Here is a 22,164-nt window from a genome sequence, read left to right on the forward strand (position 1 = left end):
TTAGGATATAAAATGTTAGTGAAGCTAGTGGTTACTGAGGGGCCCAGGACTTCGGTCTTAATGAGATCCCAACAGATGCAGCTGCAGTATATGTTCAAACTTTCTGTTCTAAGGCCCTTTGAAGATAATAATTGTAGTAGCATCTGTTTCTCATGATATTTTACCTTTATGCAGTATAATTTTCAGTTCAAATATCTAGTTTCTTGCTTTTGAAATATCTTTACTATATTCTGACATCTTTGCACTACATAATGAGGCTACAATATCATGTCTACATGTTCTCTCATGCTTGTCAACCACAACACAGACATCAGCTTCTAAGGGAAAATAGTCCCCAATACAATATGCTGGTTTTGCTACAATAAAATTAAACATATGACAGGACACAGCATTATGTCATAAATACTGTTCTTTTGTGTAAAGTACAAGGGCAGTTATAGGCATACATGCAGTGCTGTAGCGATAAAAACACGTTAGTGGCAAGTACAAACCAAATACTTTTTTCTGAGGACTGCATTAGGCCATTAATGCAGGCAGTGGGTGATAGATCTATATAGGCCACCTATATAATCGTATCTCTAAAAGGAGTGCTCCCTCTAACATATTATTAATGAATTCTTCTCCCCTTCCATTTGATGTGTATTCATATTTTAACTCAGCTACATCTGCCCCTCCAAAAGGTTACTAAATGTTTTAATAACTCAAATAAGGCATTGAATTGAATCAACTACAAATCAGAAGCTGTCACCTCTGCAGTTGTCGTTAACATAATATTAGAGGAAGATGCTTTGCTAATTTACAGTTAGGCCCATAAATCTTTGGACAGAGACAACTTTTTTCTAATTTTGGTTCAGTACATTACCACAATGAATTGTAAATGAAACAATGCAGACTTCCAGCTTTAATTCAGTGGGTTGAACAAAAAGATTGCATAAAAATATGAGGAATTAAAGCCTTTTTTTAACACAATAACTTAATTTCAGGGGCTCAAAAGCCATAGGACAATTGACTCAAAGGCTATTTCAAGGGAAGGTGTGGGCAATTCCTTTGTTATATCATTATTAATAAAGCAGATAAAAGCCCTGGAGTTGATTAGAGGGGGGTGCTTGTATGTGGAAGATTTTGCTGTGAACAGACAAAATGCAGTCAAAGGAGCTCTCCATGCAGGTAAAACAAGCCATCCTTAAGCTGTAAAACAAGAAAAAAACAATCTGAGAAATTGCTACAATTGCTCAGATTTTGTACATCCTGAGAAAGAAAAAAAGAAAGTACTGGTGAACTCAGCACTGCAAAAAGACCTGGACGTCCACCGAAGACTACAGTGGTGGATGATCACAGAATCATTTCCATGGGGAAAAGAAACCCCTTCACAACAGCCAAACAAGTGAACAACACTCTCCAGGAGGTGATATCCAAGTCTACCATAAAGAGGGTGCACTGCAAGGTGCAAGCCACTCATAAGCATCAAGAATAGAAAGGCTAGATTGGACTTTGCTAAAAAAAAAAAAAAAAATCTAAAAAAGCCAGCACAGTTCTGGGACACAAGTGTTTATCAATAATGTGACACAGGACAGAGGCAGCTGAATAAATTCTGAGGTGTTCGGTGACATACGGTCTGCTCAAATCCAGCTAAATGCAGTCAAATTGATTGGGGGGTGTTTCATAATGACCCAAAACATAAAGCCAAAGCAACCCAGGAGTTTATTAAAGCAATGAAGTGGAATATTCTTGAATGGCCAAGTCAGTCACCTGATCTGAACCCAATTGAGCATGTATTTCACTTGTTGAAGACTAAACTTCGGACAGAAAGGCCCACAAACAAACAGCAACTGAAAGCCGCTGAAGTATAGGCCTGGCAGGGCATTAAAAAGGAGGAAACCCAGAATCTGGTGATGTCCATGAGTTGAAGACTTCATGCTGTCATTGCCAGCAAAAGGTTTTCAACCAAGTATTAGAAATGAACATTTTATTTTCAGTTTATTAATTTCTCCAATTTCTTTTGAGCCCCTGAAATGAACGGATTGTGTTAAAAAAAAAAAGGCTTTAGTTCCTCACATTTTTATGCAATCTTTTTGTTCAACCCACTGAATTAAAGCTGAAAGTCTGCAGTTCAACTGCATCTGAGTTGTTTCATTTAAAATTAATTGTGGTAATGTAAAGAACCAAAATTAGAAAAAAAAGTTGTCTCTGTCCAAAGATTTATGGGCCTAACTGTATTTTAGGTCCATACTGCTTTCTGTCACCATTTTACCAATACATATTTGCTTTAAATGTTGACCAATTTAACCCATTGACAACCCATTAACCCATTCCACTGCACTGGAGTGCCAAGAGACAATACATATTGGCCAAAAATGTCTTACCATGATGACCGAAATTGGCGTTGTTTTCTTCTGCAACGCTTCCCTTCTGAGTGTCATTATCCTCTGGTTGCTCTCCCGAGTTCTGAATAATTAAACAATGCTCATCTCCCCCTTCTGTGGTCAAGCTGAGTGCTATGACCTTTTCTTCCACTGCAATACTTTCCTCTGTCTTATCACACTTTTCCACATGCTTTGTAATATCCTGGTTATTCTTAGCAACATCCACCTCATCCTCTGCCAACAAAATCATCTTACATTTGGATTTTAAAATTAAGTCACTTGGCATACTTGTAGCTTCTATTATGGTGCTACTCAAAGAGGATTGGGCTTCAATGTTTTTTTCCAAATCAGCCTGAGTGCTTTTTTCCTGATATCCTAACATCTCATCTGTGCCAACGGCAACTTCCTTTGCTTCTGAGACACAGCTGACTGCAATGCAAAACATTTCTGAAGAACAATCAACTCCTGCATCAACCATGTTCAAATGTTCTCCAGATGCCTGGCTGAGCATAGAAACCACTGCTTCAGAAGCTGTTTCCAGTGTTTGAGGATGTGCGATAACTTCTTTGTCTGCCATGTCTTTCTGTTTTCTAGAGAAAACTGCCACCCGTAACTCTTCCAGTTCATTTGCTGCTTCTTTCAGGTGGCCTTCCAACAAGCCAATTACCCCACTTTGATGGTCTACTGTATGCTGAAGTAGTTCAATCTCTTTTTCTGCCTCACATGTCATTCCTAACAATGATTCAATCACCCAAACTCCAGCATCTTTTGTTTCTTTTTCACAACCTACTGCCACATCCCTGTTTGTGTTTTGGGATTTATAATAAAACACAGCATAATTCATGTCCATCTCCTCACCCACTGCTATCGACTTGGAACGTCTTTCCATCACCATTGGAGGACTAGCTAATATTTTGCTAGCCCCAGTCTTGTTCATTTTAATATTTCTCTCTGGAACAGCTAATTTCTCTGTAAGTCTTTTTAGCTCTGCAATTTTAGTTGTTCTTAATTTACTTGTCTCTAACTCATTTCCGGTTTCAGAAGATAGTTCAATATTTTGCTCAGAGCCACTTTTATAAATACTGCAATTTCCAGCACTGGATGATCTCTCCAGAGAAACAATGTCCCGCTTCTTCTCAATATCAGCCAATAGTTGTTTCTTTTCACTTTCCAGAGTGGAAATCTTCATCTCTAAAATAGGAATTGCCTTTACCTGTTCTTCAAGGTCCTTCAGCTGCTTGAGAGCTGTAGCCATTTGCTCCCGAACAAAATGTAGATGAGATGAAGAAATCATAGCTGGAGTGCTTCTTCCAGAATTGATAGGACTAATTTTCACAGATCCTGAGAAGCTTGGGCTAAGGATTCCATGGCTCTCCCCAACTGTGCTAAGAGGTAAAGAAGGTGGTAGCTGAGTAAGATTGGGTGAACTTGTGCTAGTAACAACCAGTTTAGAAAGATTTGTAGATGAGCATGTTCTGATTTGTACTTCTGCCCCTTGTAAATTTAGTTGCTCTAGCTCAAGCCTTTTACTTGTCTCTTCAAGAGTCTTCTCAACACGATGGTTTCTCAAAAGAGATTTTGGAGAAGGAGGGGGAAGTAAGCTGATAACAGGTGTAGGAGAAACTGGATTAGACTTTGGAAAGCTTGCAGTTTCCTTGTTATCTGATGAATTGGATTGTGTCCTAACCCTTGGGAAAAATACAGTGCCTGATCTTCCATCATCACTAGACGTTAGTGATTCAGTGGAAGTCCAGCCACCTGTCTGGCAAGATGGGCTCCTCAGAGATGATGCTGACTGCCGTGGTACTCTTGGTTTGCGATAGGTGGGCACCTTCTTTAAAGTCTGACCACTCTGAATGTCATCAACATATTTCAGAAAATCCAAATCAAGCTGGAAGCCATATGGAGTCTCAACAGAATATGCTGTCTTTTCATTTTCATCCTGGTCTCTATATAAAAAAGGACCCCCTAAGTCTAAAAACATAATCAAGAAACAAGCAAAATTAGTTGTAGAAATTTTATTCAGTAAAAATAAGGCATTACACAAAATGCTAAGCAGCATTTTTTTTACCTGGTAGATTTTGATTAAGATGTATTGATTGAGTCATTTTAACAAAAAGAATCCGATACCCATAAACAAGATTCTGTAGAGTTCACAAAATTTCAGACAAGCAGAGTTTCCTGTAAGAAATATATCACCATTAGATGCAAATATAATTGTAAACATATGTTAATATAAATAAATGAACAGGATTTATCTTTCTTCAAATGATTCAGTCATAGATAAATCCATAGGATGTATCCCCAAAACCTGTGGTCCTATGGTGAATGTTATTTCTCATATAATTGCTTTCTTTTCTAATACAGTAATTCACAGTTTTTAAACACTGCATTGTCAAAGACAGAACTCTACAACTACTATAAGACTGGGGTCCATCATATGTTTACTTTAAATAATTATTTAACTGCCTCCATTAAGAATACTCTTAAAACAGAACAGTAACGCCAAAAAATGAATGTGCTTTAACGTAATAACAAAATGATGTACTGTTGCCCTGCAGTGGTAAATTTGGTGTGTTTGCTTCAGAAAACACTTTTTTTTATAAAAACAAGCTGCTGTGTAGCCATGGGGCAGCCATTCAAGCACAGGATACATATTCAATAACAGATGGAAGAATCCCATTGTATATTACAGAGCTTATCTGTTATCTGCTGTGTATCCTGTGCCTTTTCTCCTTATTTAGCTTTGAATGGCTGCCCCCCCCCCCCCACCAGTTGTATCAGTGCAGGGCAACAGAGCATTATATTTTCATTACTTTAAAAACTTTCATTTTTTTGGTGTTGCTGTTCCTTTACCGCAGCAAGGTATTATAGAGTATTATAAGTAATAAAAACAGCACATACTTTGTACAGGAGATTAGATTCTTTAATATGTCACTATTTGGATACAAATTTTCTTTTGATTATGTTTTCATACAGAAGTTATATATATTTCTCCTTAGATTATATTTAAAGTAAACATAGAAATGCATGCTGATCCACATACTTATTCTTAAATTTCATAATAGTTCCTTTTACAGTTTGCCTCCAAATATGTTAGACAGCTATGGCTTAATCCCTGGATGCCAATTATTTACACAGTATAGAGGGTAGCTGTAACATCCTGCCTGGACTTGCAGTTGCTGCACAGGTATAACTCTGCTCTATGTGAGCATTCAGATAAGGTCCTGGTTCAATGCTTTGGTTTCTTTAAAGAAGAACTAAACCCTACAAATGAATATGGCTAGAATGCCAACTTTTATATACTGAACTTATTAAACAAGCCTAAAGTTTCAGCATCTCTATAGTAGTAATGATCCCAACCTTTAAAGTTGGCATAGTAGTTTCTCATCCTAAAGTTTGTTAGGAGTGTCTGTGACACGCACATGCTCAGTGGGCTCTGAACAGCTGTTGAGAAGTTAAGCTTAGGGGTTGTTGCAAATCAAGCATAAAATTAGGTTTGACTGTTTTATAAGCTACGGGGAAGACTATTAAATTATGATGCTATTTGTGCTGGTTTCTGAGCTGCCATGTAATTATCTAAATTATTTACTACGGAACTGAAATAAGTGTTTGAAGGTGAACAACTCCTTTAACACTTGATTTAGCTATCAACAATATTTGTGTATATTAAAATAAAGAAAAGGTTTTATTATCTTATGCTTCCAAACAACCTGCAAAGCCATTAGCGTTTAATTAATTCTTTGGGAATTTATTTAATATACCTGCTAAAGCGATGTATGCTTCTTAGTGAGTCAGAAAATGAAATATAAATGCAAAGAGAGGGTTAAAATGTGTTATGCTTATCTTGCCACTAAGGAATGATGGAAGGAGGATTTTTTTAGCTGATATCTTCTTGTTTAACTAGGCCACTTCGGTCTGTTATGTTGGTAATGTCAGCCACACTTCAATTCAACTAACATAACCTAGGGGCCCTAAGACATAGACAAAATCAGCCTGACAGTAATTATTAGCAATGTACAGCTCTATTGAAATAAACTGTATGATTTCATCTGTATGTACAATGGTTTATTTAGTTTTCTGCATATGTTTATATTGCCAATGGACTTTACATACAACATAATTAATCAAGCCTAAGCACCACAATCTGTTTTCTTCTTCGCCCCATCAGTGTGCACTGACAGGAACAACATTGGCCTGTAAGTGCACAGACGGGTGGATTTGGCACAGAAATGCAAACGTATACATTTCTGATACAAGATTAGCCCTGTCGGTGCACTAACAGGCTGATGCTGTGCCTATCAGTGAATACTGTTGTGTGGGGGGGGGGGCAGAACTAAGCAGTCAGCATTTTTCCACATATCTGTTTTGACATGGCCCCAACACTATCCTAATTCTACTCTACTCAAATAAGCTGAATAATAATACTATATATGTGCATCAGTTAATGTTATATACATATACTATATACATATAACTATAAAAGTCACCAAGTCACATTTGTAGGATTGACAAAATAAGCATGATACAAAAATGCTGTTTTTTGGGCTGAAATTACTTATTCATTAAATTATAGAGCTCTAACATATTCTCATGCTCTTGCAGTGTTTTTTGACAACATACCCTGGGCCATTAGAGCTTACAATCTAAATGAAGTCATAATGGGTTTAAAAATGACAATGGGTAGAATTTATTTGGTTTACATACAGGATGGGACTGTGCAGGCCGGACACCCTGCCGGCATTGGTGCCAGTGTTCGCGCATGCGCACCAACGTTCATGCGCAGTGAGCGACAGCGTTCGCACATGCATGGTGCGAGCGGGGGACCCCGGAAGTGTGGAACCCGGTGGCCCCCCCGAGCTCCAGTTCGACCCTGTTTATATACTAGAAATTATTTATTTTAACTTTGTGCCTTTTTGGTTATAAAAACGCTATCTTTGCATATAAAACAAAGTACTTTTGCCAAAGGATCACTATTGCCATTTAGCATTGGTAAAGCTAATCATAATTGTTTTATTAGTCCATGTCTAAAGGGTTCAATTGAAATAAGCATTGCTCAATTAAAGTAATGTATAAAATACCGTCTCTGATTATTGTAGTATTAAATATTTTCATCCGGTCTATCTGATTACTTTCTTCAAGCTGAACATAATTTCTTTAATGATGTTACTTAAGTTGAATATTCATTTTCCAAAATTATTCTTATTCATCATCATACCCTAAAAAAGCAACAAAGAGGATAAAGGAAGTTAATGACAATTATAAAAGTACAGGAAACTCTATATCTATGAAGGTATCTGTAGAATTTCATCATTTCACCCAAGAGGCAGATTCCTTGTTAGCTTTCCAAAATCTTACATGTCACATGATAAATCCTCAGCTCTGACAGACAGCTGAGAGCCATGGTCTAATGGGACTGACATTTTCTTCTTGTTGTTTTTGGAGTACTAATGCTTGCCGATGGAAGGATGTGACAGATCTGACAAATGTGTGACTTTGGAAATTAATTGGAACAACCAACACAATCATAATTAGTTAACAACAAAATACTGTTTTAAAAACAAAACCAATAAAACAGAACACCCAAGTTACTGACAAGTAGAAACTCCATTGCAGCAAAAGACTAACAGGCCCATTTAATTCTATAAAATTACTTGTATGCTTCATTACTTATTGTTTTTGTTTCTCGAAAGCACTTTTTTTTCTGCTTTGGCAATCTCCACTACTGCTGATGGAAATGTATTGCTCTGTATCCATTACCCTTTCTGTATAGTAGTACATCACTACTGAGAACTTCAGAGTAGCAATTTCTTCTCTATATCTGACATTTACACCTGAACTCCTAAGATACATTTTATTGTTCTATTTTATACAAATACATAATACAAAATTGAATGTGAATACTTGGATTTGAGGGTTAGTATTTGGTTAGGCTGGATAAATAAAGGACATGTACACAAAAATGTAATTAGTAACCAGCCTCTTTGAAATCTTTAGATAACTGCCACTCTGGTTGTTAAAAGGCTAACATTATGGCTGCAGCATCCCATTAATCACTTAGAAATCCTTCTCCTCCTCTAACCCCCTCCCTCAGGAATTGGCTTTGGCTTTTGACTTATGAGCATGCTCAGATTACTTAACACACCCTCCAGTCAACAGCCAATGAAGAGAAGGCATTACTGGTTCCCACAGAAACTCTGCTTTAGTTGTCTGATCCTATTATTTTCTCCTAACTACCTCTCCTGAGCTCAGTTCAACCATTAAATGCTCAACCCCAGCAGAACATTTTATTAAAGTATGTTGTGCCTGTGTAAAACTGCATTTTGCATTGCATGAACTTTACAGCATACATGTTTCAATGTTACTGATGATGTGTCAGAGAGAAAATGGCCAATTAGATTTCTCAGTCAGCACCTATGCTTCCCAATTCTTAAGCCCTGATGCACGTCCAACGGTTTCCACCATGCGTCCGTTTATTCACAATTTACAGATGTCGACAGCACCAGCCATAGATTATGCTGTTTAAAATGCCTTTATTGAGACATGGGTTTCTGGCCCCAATACACTTGGCAACGTTTCAGACAGCCATCGGTCTTTTATCAAGCCTTGATAAAAGACCGATGGCGGTCTGAAACGTTGCCAAGTGTATTGGGGCCAGAAACCCATGTCTCAATAAAGGCATTTTAAACAGCATAATCTATGGCTGGTGCTGTCGACATCTGTAAAGAGAGAAAATGGCCGCCGGGTGAAAGCTTCAATTTGTTTTAGGAAAATGTGATGGCGCTGGCAAATGGAGGGGTATATGCAGTACAAATGATGTGGTTTGTGTGGGAAAGATTTGCCCAACTTGTATACATGGTAGGAAAATGTAGGCTTTACATGTCCTTTAAAGGGGGCTCTAAAGCCAAAAAAATTCTCTTTCAGATTGTGATCAAATACTACAGGGAAACACAAGCAGTTCCACAGGGAATATTTTAAGTAAAATTGTAGATTAGTGGTTCGGTTGGGGAGTTTATTGTTTAACATATAGCTGGCTATGTTTCCTTCTCCTTTAAACTGCTAGATATTAAGACAGATTCAGAATTACATTTTTATATTTTTTAATTAATTTTGAGCCTCCTATAGTGTCTCTAGGGAAAGAAAGGAGAGAAAGTGGGGAAGAAGAAAGAACGGTACACATGGAAAGGAGAATGTGGGAAAAAAAGCACAATGAGAGAAGAGAAAATGACACAGGTGGAAGTGAAATTGGTTGTATACAAAAAGAGAGAATAATAAAAAACAGGAAAAGAAAGGCAAGTAAGGGAAGCATTTTAATGAGCTAATAATAAGCAGACTGGAAAAAGAAACAATGATTAAGGATTAAATATATAAAAGCCTATTTTAAAAAGTACAATTTGCAAAGGGTAAGTTTCAGACAAAAAACATAAGCTATATATCTTTATCAGAAAAATCCATATCAGAAAAATATATATATATGATTACCGTATTAAACAATGGTTATCATTTGACCACTCATGTGATTGATAAAAAACGTTGTCACTGTGCCAAATTTTTAAATAATGTTGAGCTGTCAGATTTAATCAGGGCCAAGCACAAAGTTGTGCATATTCCAGCAACGATGCATAGTCCCAGAAACCATGCTGGGAAGTTTGTGATTAAGTCATAAAGTCACAGAGTCATGAGTAATAGCAGGTAGTGGGAGTAATCCAAATATTGCAATGAGCAGCAGAAGAAACTGATCCAGAATGTATTGCAGTTGAACACATTTTGCAAACATTTAACCAGATGTTTTTTATGATTACTTTTCAAAAACCAGTAGCACTACAAGATTAAGACAAAACAAAATAAATTACTCAAACCCTGTGACAATATAAGTAATTATTGAACGCTAAGGGCAATGACCCATGAGACATATCCTATCAGTGTCGACATCCCTTACTGACTGCTGAAAATACTCCTGCAAACTGCAAGGTCAATGAATTCTTCTGATCCCTCTTCCCCAACCAACAAAAACTGGCAGCACCAAAGTAACCATAACTGCTCCATATGCAATTGGCCAAAAATGATTAGGCTTAATTGTGCTTGTAACAAAGTTCCAATGTATTTCTTTGCAGAAGCTATGAGCAAACTACACTGTTTGATCCAACTTTTGGTTTGTCTGGTTTTTACCATATTTTACAACAAGCCATATTGAATGACTACATACCTCCCAACTGTGCCGTTTTGAGCGGGACAGTCCCAATTTTGACAGCTCAGCCCACTGTCACGGCTTGTTACTGAAATGAGGCTGAACTCCAACGAATGAAACATTGCAGATACAAACTACATGTATCAGACATGACTGTCGGATGTGAACTCCACACACTGCGTCTTCATCTGACCGTCGTGTTGTGTAGTTTGTACCTGCGATGTTTTTATCACTGCCATTATATTAGGTGCCTCCGACCTGTGTTTCGTCGCATTGTTCGGTGGAGTTCAGTCCTTTCTCTTTGCTCTGCTGCACTGATCCACAGAAAAAGATACAAAGTTTCTAACTTGATTGAAAAATTTTTGCTATGCTATGTGGATGTCCAACCAGGCATCCAGGATGCTACTGTACCACAGTATGCATCTTTTACAATACACGTGTTATAACTATTGCCCTACAAGCATCTTTTTACTATATTACTATATGTGGGCTGGACTACTGATATATTGGCATTCTCCATTCAACTCTAGAACAGGCTTTAGTAAAACTTTAATTAGGCAGAGATGCTGATTTGGGTGGGGTGGAAATAAGGAGGAGTTTAAAAATAATACTTATAAACTGGCATTTTATTGCAAGGCTGCCAGCAGTAGGTAAACACTAATCTTAAGCAGTCTTTCATAGAAGTTAGGGACAATAAGAATAAGTTATAAACTAATTCCTTAATAGTTTGGTTGGACAAATACAATTTTTTTTTATAGTGTTTGATGTTTCTTTAATACATTTATTTATTATTTTTAGAGGTATATAAATACTTGAACATGCAATCAGAATCCATAATTTTTTTTTACAAAAAACAAATATATATAAATATATATTTTTTAATAGGTTACCATATCACAACCACAGAAATATTACAAGTTACTCAATAATAAGCAAGAGGTATCATTAACACCAGCCATTCTTTGTTTAGTAACAGCCTATTTAGACTTTTTCTTGGAAATTCTTTCTTGCATTCCAACATTTTTATGAAATACTAAATAATATTTTATTTTGGCTATGAACTCTAAAACATTATTTTAATCCCAGGCTGCTTTGCCCAGAAATAAATGCTCTCCTGCCATAAACTTATTTGCTCACATGGCATGAAGTAAAAGATTGGAAAGTGGTAAGCCATTTCATAATGTAGCAGAAATATTGTATTAAATTGTATTGCATCTTAATGCAATGATTGTTGAGTGCAATAGGTTTCCCTACTAAGGAATATATTTAGCATTATATATACTTTACAATACAAAATCATACACATGGTGTTTCGAAGAGGCCTATTTATTATGCTGTGTATAGTGATCTACACCAGTAAAATGGTGCACAAAGCAGTGCAAAATAAATGCCAAATGTATAATTCTGTGTATTTATTTTAAGATGCCTACGCCATATTTAATGTCATTATTTTATGCTGTTATATTTAAAATTATATTTAAGTCAATGGGAATTTTACATCAAAATGCTTGATAAATATGGTGGTCCTAATCCGATGGTGATATGAGGTGTATTCCATTGTTTTTTTTTGGGATAAAATACAGTAGGTCCCTAAAATTATTGCTGACATTTTCAGTGCTTACTGGTAAAACTCTGCTGCCCTCAGCCAATTGCTTGAGAAATATTTCAGTAGCTAAATTATATTGACAGACAGGCAGAAGGCATGGTGCTGTGTTAAGGGGTCGTTGAATGGGCCAAGGGGTAGGAAAGGGCGGTGGGGTCACTGTCAGATTGGTTCTATAATTTATAGCTGGTATTATTTGTTTATATTATGGAGGTGAAGCTACGTCAAATCAAAGAGAAACAGGTGGATCACCTTATTGATCATAGTAGTGTCGGTATCTCTTTAAGAATTTCTTCAATTATGTCTATTTTCTATGACAATATTAAACAGGCACAATAAAGGGCTGACAAATACATAAAAAACACATGCATTATAAAGAGAAAATATTAGTTGTCTTGCTTGCAGTACAGATTATAGCTGGTAGAACACTGCAGAGAATAGACAGATGCACCCCTCAGCAAACAGGTAAATGGTAATACAAATAACAAAGCCAAGAATGCTATCAACTGCCACCGTTTTTGAAGATGTTGAAATAGCAGTTTTGTCTCTTATATCATATGGTCCATAAGAAGCCACAGCTTTGTAAAACTGCCGTAATGTTTAACACAAATACATATTCTTAGCAACACCAATCATGAAAGAATTAAGGTTGTGGGTAAACCAAGAGGGTACAGTTACATTTCCTTTTCTATTAAATGAGAACTGGACAAATCTTAAAGTTGACCTTACATATTGTTTGAGTGAAAGCATTAGAAAATAGAGCTCCACTACCACTGGTCCTATTATGGCCCTCTTTGTCTCACATACAGTAGAACAGGAGATGAATTGGTACTACTCTCTTCTAAAAAGCAAACATAGCTTGGCGCCACAGTGATAAAGATCCTGTTTTATTAGCAACTTGGCCTGACTCATTAGAAAGCCCTGCTTGTTTCCTTAACATTTTGACTTCAGAGCCTTGACTATATGCATCTTTCACAGGCACCAAAGCACACGCCATTGTGATTCACTCGCTTCACTTTTTCTTGGAACTGACACTTTAACTGAGGCTTAATTCAGCCCTGCAACTCTGAATTATTACTCCCAGTCAAGTTTATTTTTCAAACAGTATTTACCAGAACTAGATATTATATAGACACAAATGTCTACAACATATTTTTCTAGCTGCAAATGAAATAAACTGTAGTGTCCATCATGGAACAATTCACTATGGTGCCCCAGCAAAACAGCTGCAAGGCTGGTTAATTTATCCATTAATATGGTTAAAAGGCCAGCATGACAATAACAAGAATTTCCCAATACATCTTAATATTACCCCTGCAACAATAAACAAGAGGCATGGGGAAAAATTACGGACTCACAAAGTATCAACACAAATTATCAAGAAATAGAAGCATTTACTTAATCGGTAATGAAATAAGTCCAAACATTGGTCTAGTCCAAAACATTGGTCTAGTAACTTATGGCAACAAGCAGTTAACAGTTATCAATTGACAAGCATCTCATTGGTAGCTACAGGTTAGTAGACACTGAACAAACTATGCCTGTTAAATTACCTATTTCAGAAGTCAGAAAATTATACGTCCTGCAAAGATCAGGCTATTTAAAGCATTAAAAACTTGCAATATTTGAGGCAGCCATTATGATTATCATTACGAACACAATTATAACACCAACAGATTCTGTAAAGCTGTACATTAGAAGGGCATATACATCAAACATACAAATTACATACTTACGTTGACCAATACAGATGATAAAGAGTTCAGAAACTAATTTGCAGCAGATTTTCTATTCCTGACTTGCAGGGTCTCAAAAGGGAAAATATCAATATAAAGTTTACTATAAAGCTAAAGCTGTTGGTAGGAATTTATCATGTAAAATCAAAAGTATTGTTAAATGTTAATATGAGGTATGCCTTGTAATGAACATCTGATACTAAATAATAGCACATTCTTTTGAATATAGGGTAAGTGAATTCAGCTTTTGAACAGGAAAAAAATAAGCCCAGAGTCGATCCTTGTTATACTGCTACATAGTCCTGACCCTTAGCATATGATATTTCTTGAGCCTTCGAAATGAATTTCATGCCAAATGATCCCCCCCCCATAAGTGTCATTTTCACACAAATAACTTGTTGTCTTGCACCCGAGAGCATTACTCACCCTTAGAAGTGACATCTTAGAAACATGACAGGCCACAGATTTACATTAAGCAGTCACCCTAATACACAAAGTGGCATCTGATAGGACAACGCAGTTAGAGTCAAGTAGATTTTGTATATATGCACAATAACATATTAAGTTGTTACTATGGCTACCAGCCCTGCAAAGCTAATGGAACATCCTCCTTTCCTAAGCTTCAAATTGATGCAGAAATAAGAAACACAAGAACGCAGTCTTTCAATGATTCACTTGCACAAATGATACAGACAAATGTATTTCTATGTATGTTGAAAGGCATTAATGCATATAACTACAGATCACCAGAGTGACAAGCAATAGCTACAACCTTAGTGCTTTAAGTGTCAGTGTTACAATATGCGATATATTTATATAAAAGTGTTTAAATAAGGTCTATTTTATGTGATCAAAAGAGACCGACAGTGTTCAGGAGTATAGTGTACAGGTATGGGACCTATTATCCAGAATGCTCGGGACCTGGGGCTTTCCGGATAACGGATCTTTCTGTAATTTTCATGCCTTAAATCTAATATAAAATCATGAAAATATTAAATAAACCCAATAGGCTGGTTCTGCTTCCAATAAGGATTACTTATATCTTAGTTTGGATCAAGTACAGAGTACCTTTTTGTTATTACAGAGAAAAAGGAATTCTTTTTAAAAAATTTGGATTATTTGTATAAAATGGAATCTATGGAAGACGGCCTTTCTGGAATTTGGAACTTTCTGGATAACAGGTTTCCAGATAACAGATCCCATACCTGGCTTCTAAATAGTTAGTAAAGCCACTATTTGCAGCAATAGCAGCTCGTAGGTCATGTATTAAAAGGTGCAAAGTCTGCTACAGTTCCAGTCACCGAGAGCAACCAGTTAGCATATTGCATTTAATCTAGGGTTACCAGCTCACTTGAAAATGCAGGGACTCCTCCTAAATGCACGCTGGAGGGCTGTACTGATTGCATTTAAATCAAATTGCAAACAGTGTAGCTTTTCAATCTGGAATTTCTAGATGTCCCTGAATTTTCAAGTGACCTAGTAATTCTAATACTTGGATTTGTAAGGGTAACCATACCTGGGCAAAGTTTATTACATCCAGGGTCGGACTAGGAGGCTTGGGGCCCACCGGGGCTACTGCCCCAGGGCCCCCCTCTGGCCACCGCTGCCGCTCCGGAGTGCTGCAGGGGGCTAGTGCGCGCGGCGCTACATTTGTGCACATGCTCAGTTATTCTATTCTACCGCGACCCCGAACAAAGTGGGGTCGCGCCGCCCCACTAAGTAGCGGATCTGGGCCGGCAGGGCCCACAAGAGCCCGGGCCCAGTCCGACACTGATTACATCATATGGCAAAAGACATTTGGGGTTGAGTATATGACAGCTGTGAACATTTTTCAGGAATGCTTCTAGCTCATACTTTAATGCAGATTTGCTCCAGCTTGTTCAGGTTAGTCACATGACTTTTGCACCTTAGTTTTCACATAGTGCCATTGATTGATTGAAATCGTGGTTTTGACTGGGCCAGTGCAAAACAATCATCTTCTACCTTGAACCACTCCAGTGATACTTTGTCTTTGTGTTTGGTATGCTACAGACAGGTAAACTTTTAAGTTTTTTTAGCTGATTGAAAAAATTTAGGGGTAATTTACAATGGAAAGTGCAGTGTGCAAAGTGCAATTTTGGACATATTTGCCATATGTTTTACCCACATTAGTGTTTTCTAATGCACAACACTACTGCACATGTGCCTTGTTCTGACCCTGCCACAACATAAACCATGTGCACTTTCAGCCAGCATTGTAAACAAAAACAGTATTGGCAATTGGGATGCACTGAATGTAGTATTCAGTTCGGAATTCGGTCAGGATTCTGCCTTTTTCAGCAGGATTTGGATTCACTGAAATCCTTGTGCCTGCCTGAACTGAATCCAAACCATAATTAGCATATGTATATTAGGGGTGGGGAGGGAATCCCAAATAGTAGATTCGGTGCATGCCTAATTGCCACATCACTAATAGGTTGATTAACTGCACAGGCAAAAGATAAGGAAGTAGTTCACAAGTGTTGGACTTGATTAGATTAATTTATTGATTACAACAGATAGACTTTGCACAACAGCTTAGAAGGCATTTATTAAAAATGATTGCTTCTTCAAAATAACTGAAAATTTGCAGCAAGAAATTACTCATAGTAAGTATATATACAAATGTAATGAGCAATAATATGAGCTTTTTTAATATTAGCTTTTCCTTCTCATTAAATTCAGAGCAGTAGGCAATTAGTTACACCAAGTATCTTGCACACCGGACTGCAACCAATGTATTGGTCTTGCAACTGGACTTGTGGTCCTAAATTACCCCTTTTCTCTTGCAGAATTTTCTATTTTAACAAGAAGTCCAGTTCTTGGAAACTGCACTGTAAGTATGATGTTTTATGAGTTTTCGGCAGTTTTAGATGTGCACCATATGTATTGACTATGAAGATTTTCATTCATCCAGGTCATGGTATATCTAGTATAGGTAAATCTAAATACAACTGGACTTGCTGAGTAATCCATGAAGACGTTTCACTACTCATCCGAGCAGCTTCTTCAGTTCAACTGACTGGTTTGTTCTCGTGGACATCTTCCCTTGTGAACTTGATGTTATTGTCCACTGAATGAACGTGTTCTGTAAAGGCCACATACCTGAACCAGTGACTCGGTGTAGTTCCCTGGAAAGTAAGGCCCTCCTTTCCACTTCCTCCATGTACAAGTTTGCTACAATAGGAGAGACTGGAGAACCCATTGCACAGCCATGTTTCTGTCTATAAAAAAGGTTCATGTACTTGAAGTATGTGGTGTTAAGGCACAAATCTAGCAACAAACATACTTGGTTGGGACTGAGCTTCGTTCTGCTGCTGAGTGTATCTTGTTGCAGTCAATTTCTTAGTCTCAATTGCCTCTATAGTAGGTATACATGTGAACAATGAAGTGACATCATATGATACCATTGTTTCTTCTGCCTCTAGTGTAACGCTGTGAATCTTGGTTACAAACTCTTTGGCATTCTGGATATGATGCACTGTATTGCCTACCAATGGGGCTAAAATGTTAGCCAATAATTTTGCAATGCTGTTTGTCACTGAATTTATGCTTCTGACAATGGGTCTTAGTGGGGCTCCTTCTTTGTGTATCTTGGGGAGTCCGTATAAGCATGGTGTGGCTTCTCTGGGGTACAGGCGGTGGTATAAAACTCGATCAATGGCTTTCTCCTTTTCAAGTTGTTGTAGGCAACCTATCACCTTTTTCTTGTAACCGCTGGTTGGGTCTTTCCTTAAGGGTTCATATGTATTGCTATCACTGAGTAGAGTGGTTATCTTGCAGTCGTAGTCAGTTGTGTTGAGTACAACTGTGCATCACCCTGCTGGCAGGGTAGTGATGTTCGGGTCCTTACTCAGAGAACGGAGCGCTCTCCTCTCTTGTGTTGTAAGGTTAGAGGGAGGTGTTCTGGCACTTGACAAAGCAGCTGACACTTTTAGCCGGAGTTGTTCCGCTTCTTCCTTTTTCAAGTGATTATTTTTGATAGCAGATTCTGTGGCTGTGATGAGTTCAACTACTGGGATGTGTTGTGGTGTCACTGCATAGTTTAATCCCTTGGCTAGCACGTCCTTTTCCGTCTGATTTAGTAACCTATCTGATAGGTTCCTAACCCACGTGTCTTTGGTGTTCAACACCTCTGTGAATTTCTTCAGATATCACCTGTTTGAAGAGTTACAATGTGACACTGTGATTGGATTAGTGGAAGAGTTTATATGCCGAGAACTTCCCACACCAGTCAGTTGAACTGAAGAAGCTGCTCGGATGAGTAGTGAAACATCTTAATTGATTACTCAGCAAGTCCAGTTGTTTTTAGATTTACCTATACTAGATACACCATGTGTGTTATTTTTTTTATTTTGTTATGCCTATATTTCTCAATTCTATCGATATTGTTGTGAATCTGGTTAAACCATACCTACCAAAAGTATCCAGAATCCAAAATCTTTTTGCAAAACCTCTTTACTTCTAGGAAGGCTGTTTCTTTAGGTGCTGGAAAATTGGAAAGGTGGTGTTCAGATGCTTAAGTTTTGCAAGGCACACCATGTAACTGAAATTATTTACCGTATATACCCGAGTATAAGCCGAGTTTTTCAGCATCCAAAATGTGCTGAAAAAGTCTACCTCGGCTTATACTCGGGTCAGCCGTACCCGACCCGAGTAGCTGAGATTGCAGTCACTTTTAATCATTCCTATACCAACAGTACACTTGGGGAGAGACTGCAATATCCCACAATGCCCTCTGTTGGTTATATGAAAGAATAACAGTGCGCCCTCTGTTGGTTATATGAAAGAATAACAGTGACTGCAATATCACACAGTGCCATCTGTTGGTTATATGAAAGAATAACAGTGACTGCAATATCACACAGCGCCCATCTGTTGGTTGTATGAAAGAATAACAGTGTGCCCTCTGTTGGTTATATGAAAGATTAACAGTGACTGCAATATCACACAGCGCCATCTGTTGGTTATATGAAAGAATAACAGTGACTGCAATATCACACAGCGCCATCTGTTGGTTGTATGAAAGAATAACAGTGCGCCCTCTGTTGGTTATATGAAAGATTAACAGTGACTGCAATATCACACAGCGCCCTCTGTTGGTTATATTAAAGAATAACAGTGACTGCAATATCACACAGCACCCTCTGTTGGTTATATGAAAGAATAACAGTGACTGCAATATCACACAGCGCCATCTGTTGGTTATATGGAAGAATAACAGTGACTGCAATATCACACAGTGCCCTCTGTTGGTTATACGAAAGATTAACAGTGATGGCAATATCAAATAGCACCCTCTGCACATGGTAGTGGGACAGTGGGACAATGCACACAGTAATCCGTTTGGCAATTCTCTGTCACCATCAACTTTGCAAAGAAGTCCGGTTGATCGCTGGGGGGGTCGCTTTGGCACAATGTGCGCTGCTGGGAGACAGGGCTGTAGTTGTGTCTAGGCTTATACTAGAGTCAATAAGTTTTCCCAGTTTTCGTAGGTAAAATTAGGTACCTCGGCTTATACTCGGGTCGGCTTATACTCGAGTATATACGGTACTTATAAATATAGTATAAATGACAGCACTTTGCATCAGAATTGATAAGTTTGTCAATATTTTTTAAGATGGTATGTTTATGGCAGGTAGCAAATCCCAGTTTGTGGAATACAAATGGCACTTTAACAGTGCATTAGCTATAGGTTCCAATAGTTACAAACAAATATGAATATTTGTTTTAACTAAAACAGAAAACCCATGTAAATTTATATTTTAGTTATACTATAGCTCAGAGTATTCTTTAAATTATGCTGTACAAATTAAATGCACAAATCAGGGATGGGGCCTGCAAAATGTCTGTTGTCAAAAGTAAGTGCCCTGGCTTCCTGAGGAAATACTCGTTCTGGGAAGAGACCTTCCCTTTGGAGGGCTCTGCATTGTTGTGTGCTTGGAACATGACTGGGGATATCCATAAATATGCAATAAGTTTCCTGACATACATGAAAGAATAGCAGGGAATGTACACGTTAGAAATACTTGCCTGATTTTTTATTATTTCTGTATTTTATTATTTTTTGAACATCCCTCTGGCCTTTTTCATTATGTTAAATAAAGGTTCTGTATATTGTTCCTTAGCTTGTTATAAATTTCCCTAACATATTGTTCTTACTTTTGTAAACTCTTTGCAAGCATTACTCATTCCCCACTTACATTCAAAAGCATTCCTTACAGGTATAGATCAGCTATCCAGAATCTGCTGTCCAGAGAGCACCAAATTACAGAAAGGCCATCTCCCATGGACTCTATTTTAACCAAAAAATCAAATTTTATAAAAACTATTCCCTTTTCTCTATAACGATAAAACAGTACTTTGTACTTGATCCAAACCAAGATTTAATTAATACTGGAAGCAAAACCAGCCTACTGGGTTTATTTATGCTTAAATGATTTTCTAGTAGACTTATGGTATGAAGATCCAAATCATGGAAAGATCCGTTATCCGGAAAGCCCCAGGTCCCGAGCATTCTGGATAACAGGTCCCATACCTCTATTCCCTAATATTCCACTCGTCTCTAACAATCTTTAATTTAACAACACTAATATCATTTGGCATTTTAAAGACTGGCACCCAGCTCTCGGATTCTGCATCTGGTTGTGCGTTCCTATTCGCTTGGACTATATATGTATATGTGTATATATATATATGTGTATATATATATATATATATATATATTGTGAATAAAGTACCCCCTCTTGTAAAATATAAGGATATTATAAGTTACCGAGGATTTTCATGACCATATAAAAACACGAGGCTGAAGGCCAAGTGTTTTTATACAGGTCATGGAACTCCGAGGTAACTTCTAATATCCTCATATTTTGCAACTGGGGGTACTTTATTTATTATAATACACAAGTTTCAGTGAGTCATGTGTCAGAAATGACATCAGAACTCACCGTTTATAACTGATGACATCAGAACTCACCGTTTATAAGGATATAATTTACAACATATTCATGGCTTTTGTGTATTATATATCTATCTAGATCGTTAGTAATGTTGCTCTGAGTCCTCTGTCGAAAGAAACACCACATTTCTTTCCTTCTATTGTGTATACATGGACTTCTGTATCAGACTTCCTGTTTTCAGCTTAAACCTCCAGGGCAGTGCTTGAGCATGCTCCTTTTACTATTCTCTCCCTCCCTCCTCCCCTCCCTGCTGTAATCTGAACCCAGAGCTATGAGTGAGCCGGGGAACTCAGGCAGGAAGTGATGTCACACCAAGAAAATATGGCAGCTGCTATCCTAAACAAACAGAGAGAGCTTCTAGAGCTGTTTACTCAGGTATGGTATAGTATTCTACAGAATAAATAGTGTTGTAGCTTGCACTATTGTAGCTAATCTATTGGCAATAAACTGCTTTGCTAGCTTTCCATGTTGTAGCTCCAACCCTTTCCAGCTATAGTCAGGTGATCCCACTGGTGGCCAATAAAAGGGCAACCAAGTTTGGGAGTTTTACTTTGAAAGCAGCAAGTAAGTTGCGGGTAAAACTTAGTCCCTTTGCAAAATGTATAATGAAGAAATTGAATTCTTAATGAATCAGATGAAAGTTGAGTGTAGGATTGGCCATACCGGGGATGACTTTGACGTTGTTGGTCAGCTTAAATATATTGCAATATATGGACAAACAATCCCTGTTTTGTTAAAAGAGTAAGGCATTTTTAGTAGCTTAAGGCACAAAAAGTTTCAATGTTCTTAATATATTGATAATGGCCTGTACACCCAGTTCAACAGAGCAACTGCACAAGGGCCCTGCAGGGAACACTGGCCTCAGCAGTTGTTGAAAATACTTTTAAATAACTTGATAGAAGAAATATTGATTTCAATACCATTGTAAATAGTGTTTAAAACACAATTTTTAATTATTTTTTTGAATTTTAATCTTTGAATTTTTAGAGGAGCTCAGTGAAATGGAGCCTCTGTCCTTTTGATATGGTTTACATTTTGGATACATTTATGATTGTTTTTGTAACAAAAGGTATCCCAGACTCAGAACTAACTCTAAGGACCTGGTCACAGCTCACTCTTCTGCCTACAGCAGCCACCTTGGGCTTCAGGTGGAGTCCTCTGCTACTCAGATGCCGCCAGGTCTTAATGTGAGAAGATCAAAGAGAGATTTCTGGGCAGGCTAGGGAACTGAACGTTTAGTAGGAGAACAGAAAACTGGAAGTGCAGTCAATGACCAGGCAGGGTTGGTACCAAT

The 22,164-nt window shown here is 37.6% G+C and overlaps 1 protein-coding gene across 2 annotated transcripts in view; it reads right to left on the reverse strand.

Annotated features, from left to right (window-relative positions):
* kank3.S (KN motif and ankyrin repeat domains 3 S homeolog) overlaps positions 1–22,164 on the reverse strand; it is a 53,329-nt gene that overhangs the window by 18,443 nt on the left and 12,722 nt on the right. The window contains exons 1-4 of one of the 2 annotated variants that reach the window (XM_041579915.1): positions 14,317–14,412; positions 7,445–7,582; positions 4,435–4,544; positions 2,364–4,337 (exon numbers count right to left, since the gene is read on the reverse strand). In XM_041579915.1, the coding sequence (XP_041435849.1) occupies positions 2,364–4,337; positions 4,435–4,471 (2,011 nt within the window). In that variant the 5' untranslated portion in view covers positions 4,472–4,544; positions 7,445–7,582; positions 14,317–14,412. Of the gene's footprint in view, positions 1–2,363; positions 4,338–4,434; positions 4,545–7,444; positions 7,583–14,316; positions 14,413–22,164 lie in introns of those variants that run through there. The other variant, XM_018243623.2, reaches the window with a different exon arrangement.

This window comes from Xenopus laevis, chromosome 1S, assembly GCF_017654675.1.
Source record: "Xenopus laevis strain J_2021 chromosome 1S, Xenopus_laevis_v10.1, whole genome shotgun sequence".
Classification (NCBI taxonomy): domain Eukaryota; kingdom Metazoa; phylum Chordata; class Amphibia; order Anura; family Pipidae; genus Xenopus; species Xenopus laevis.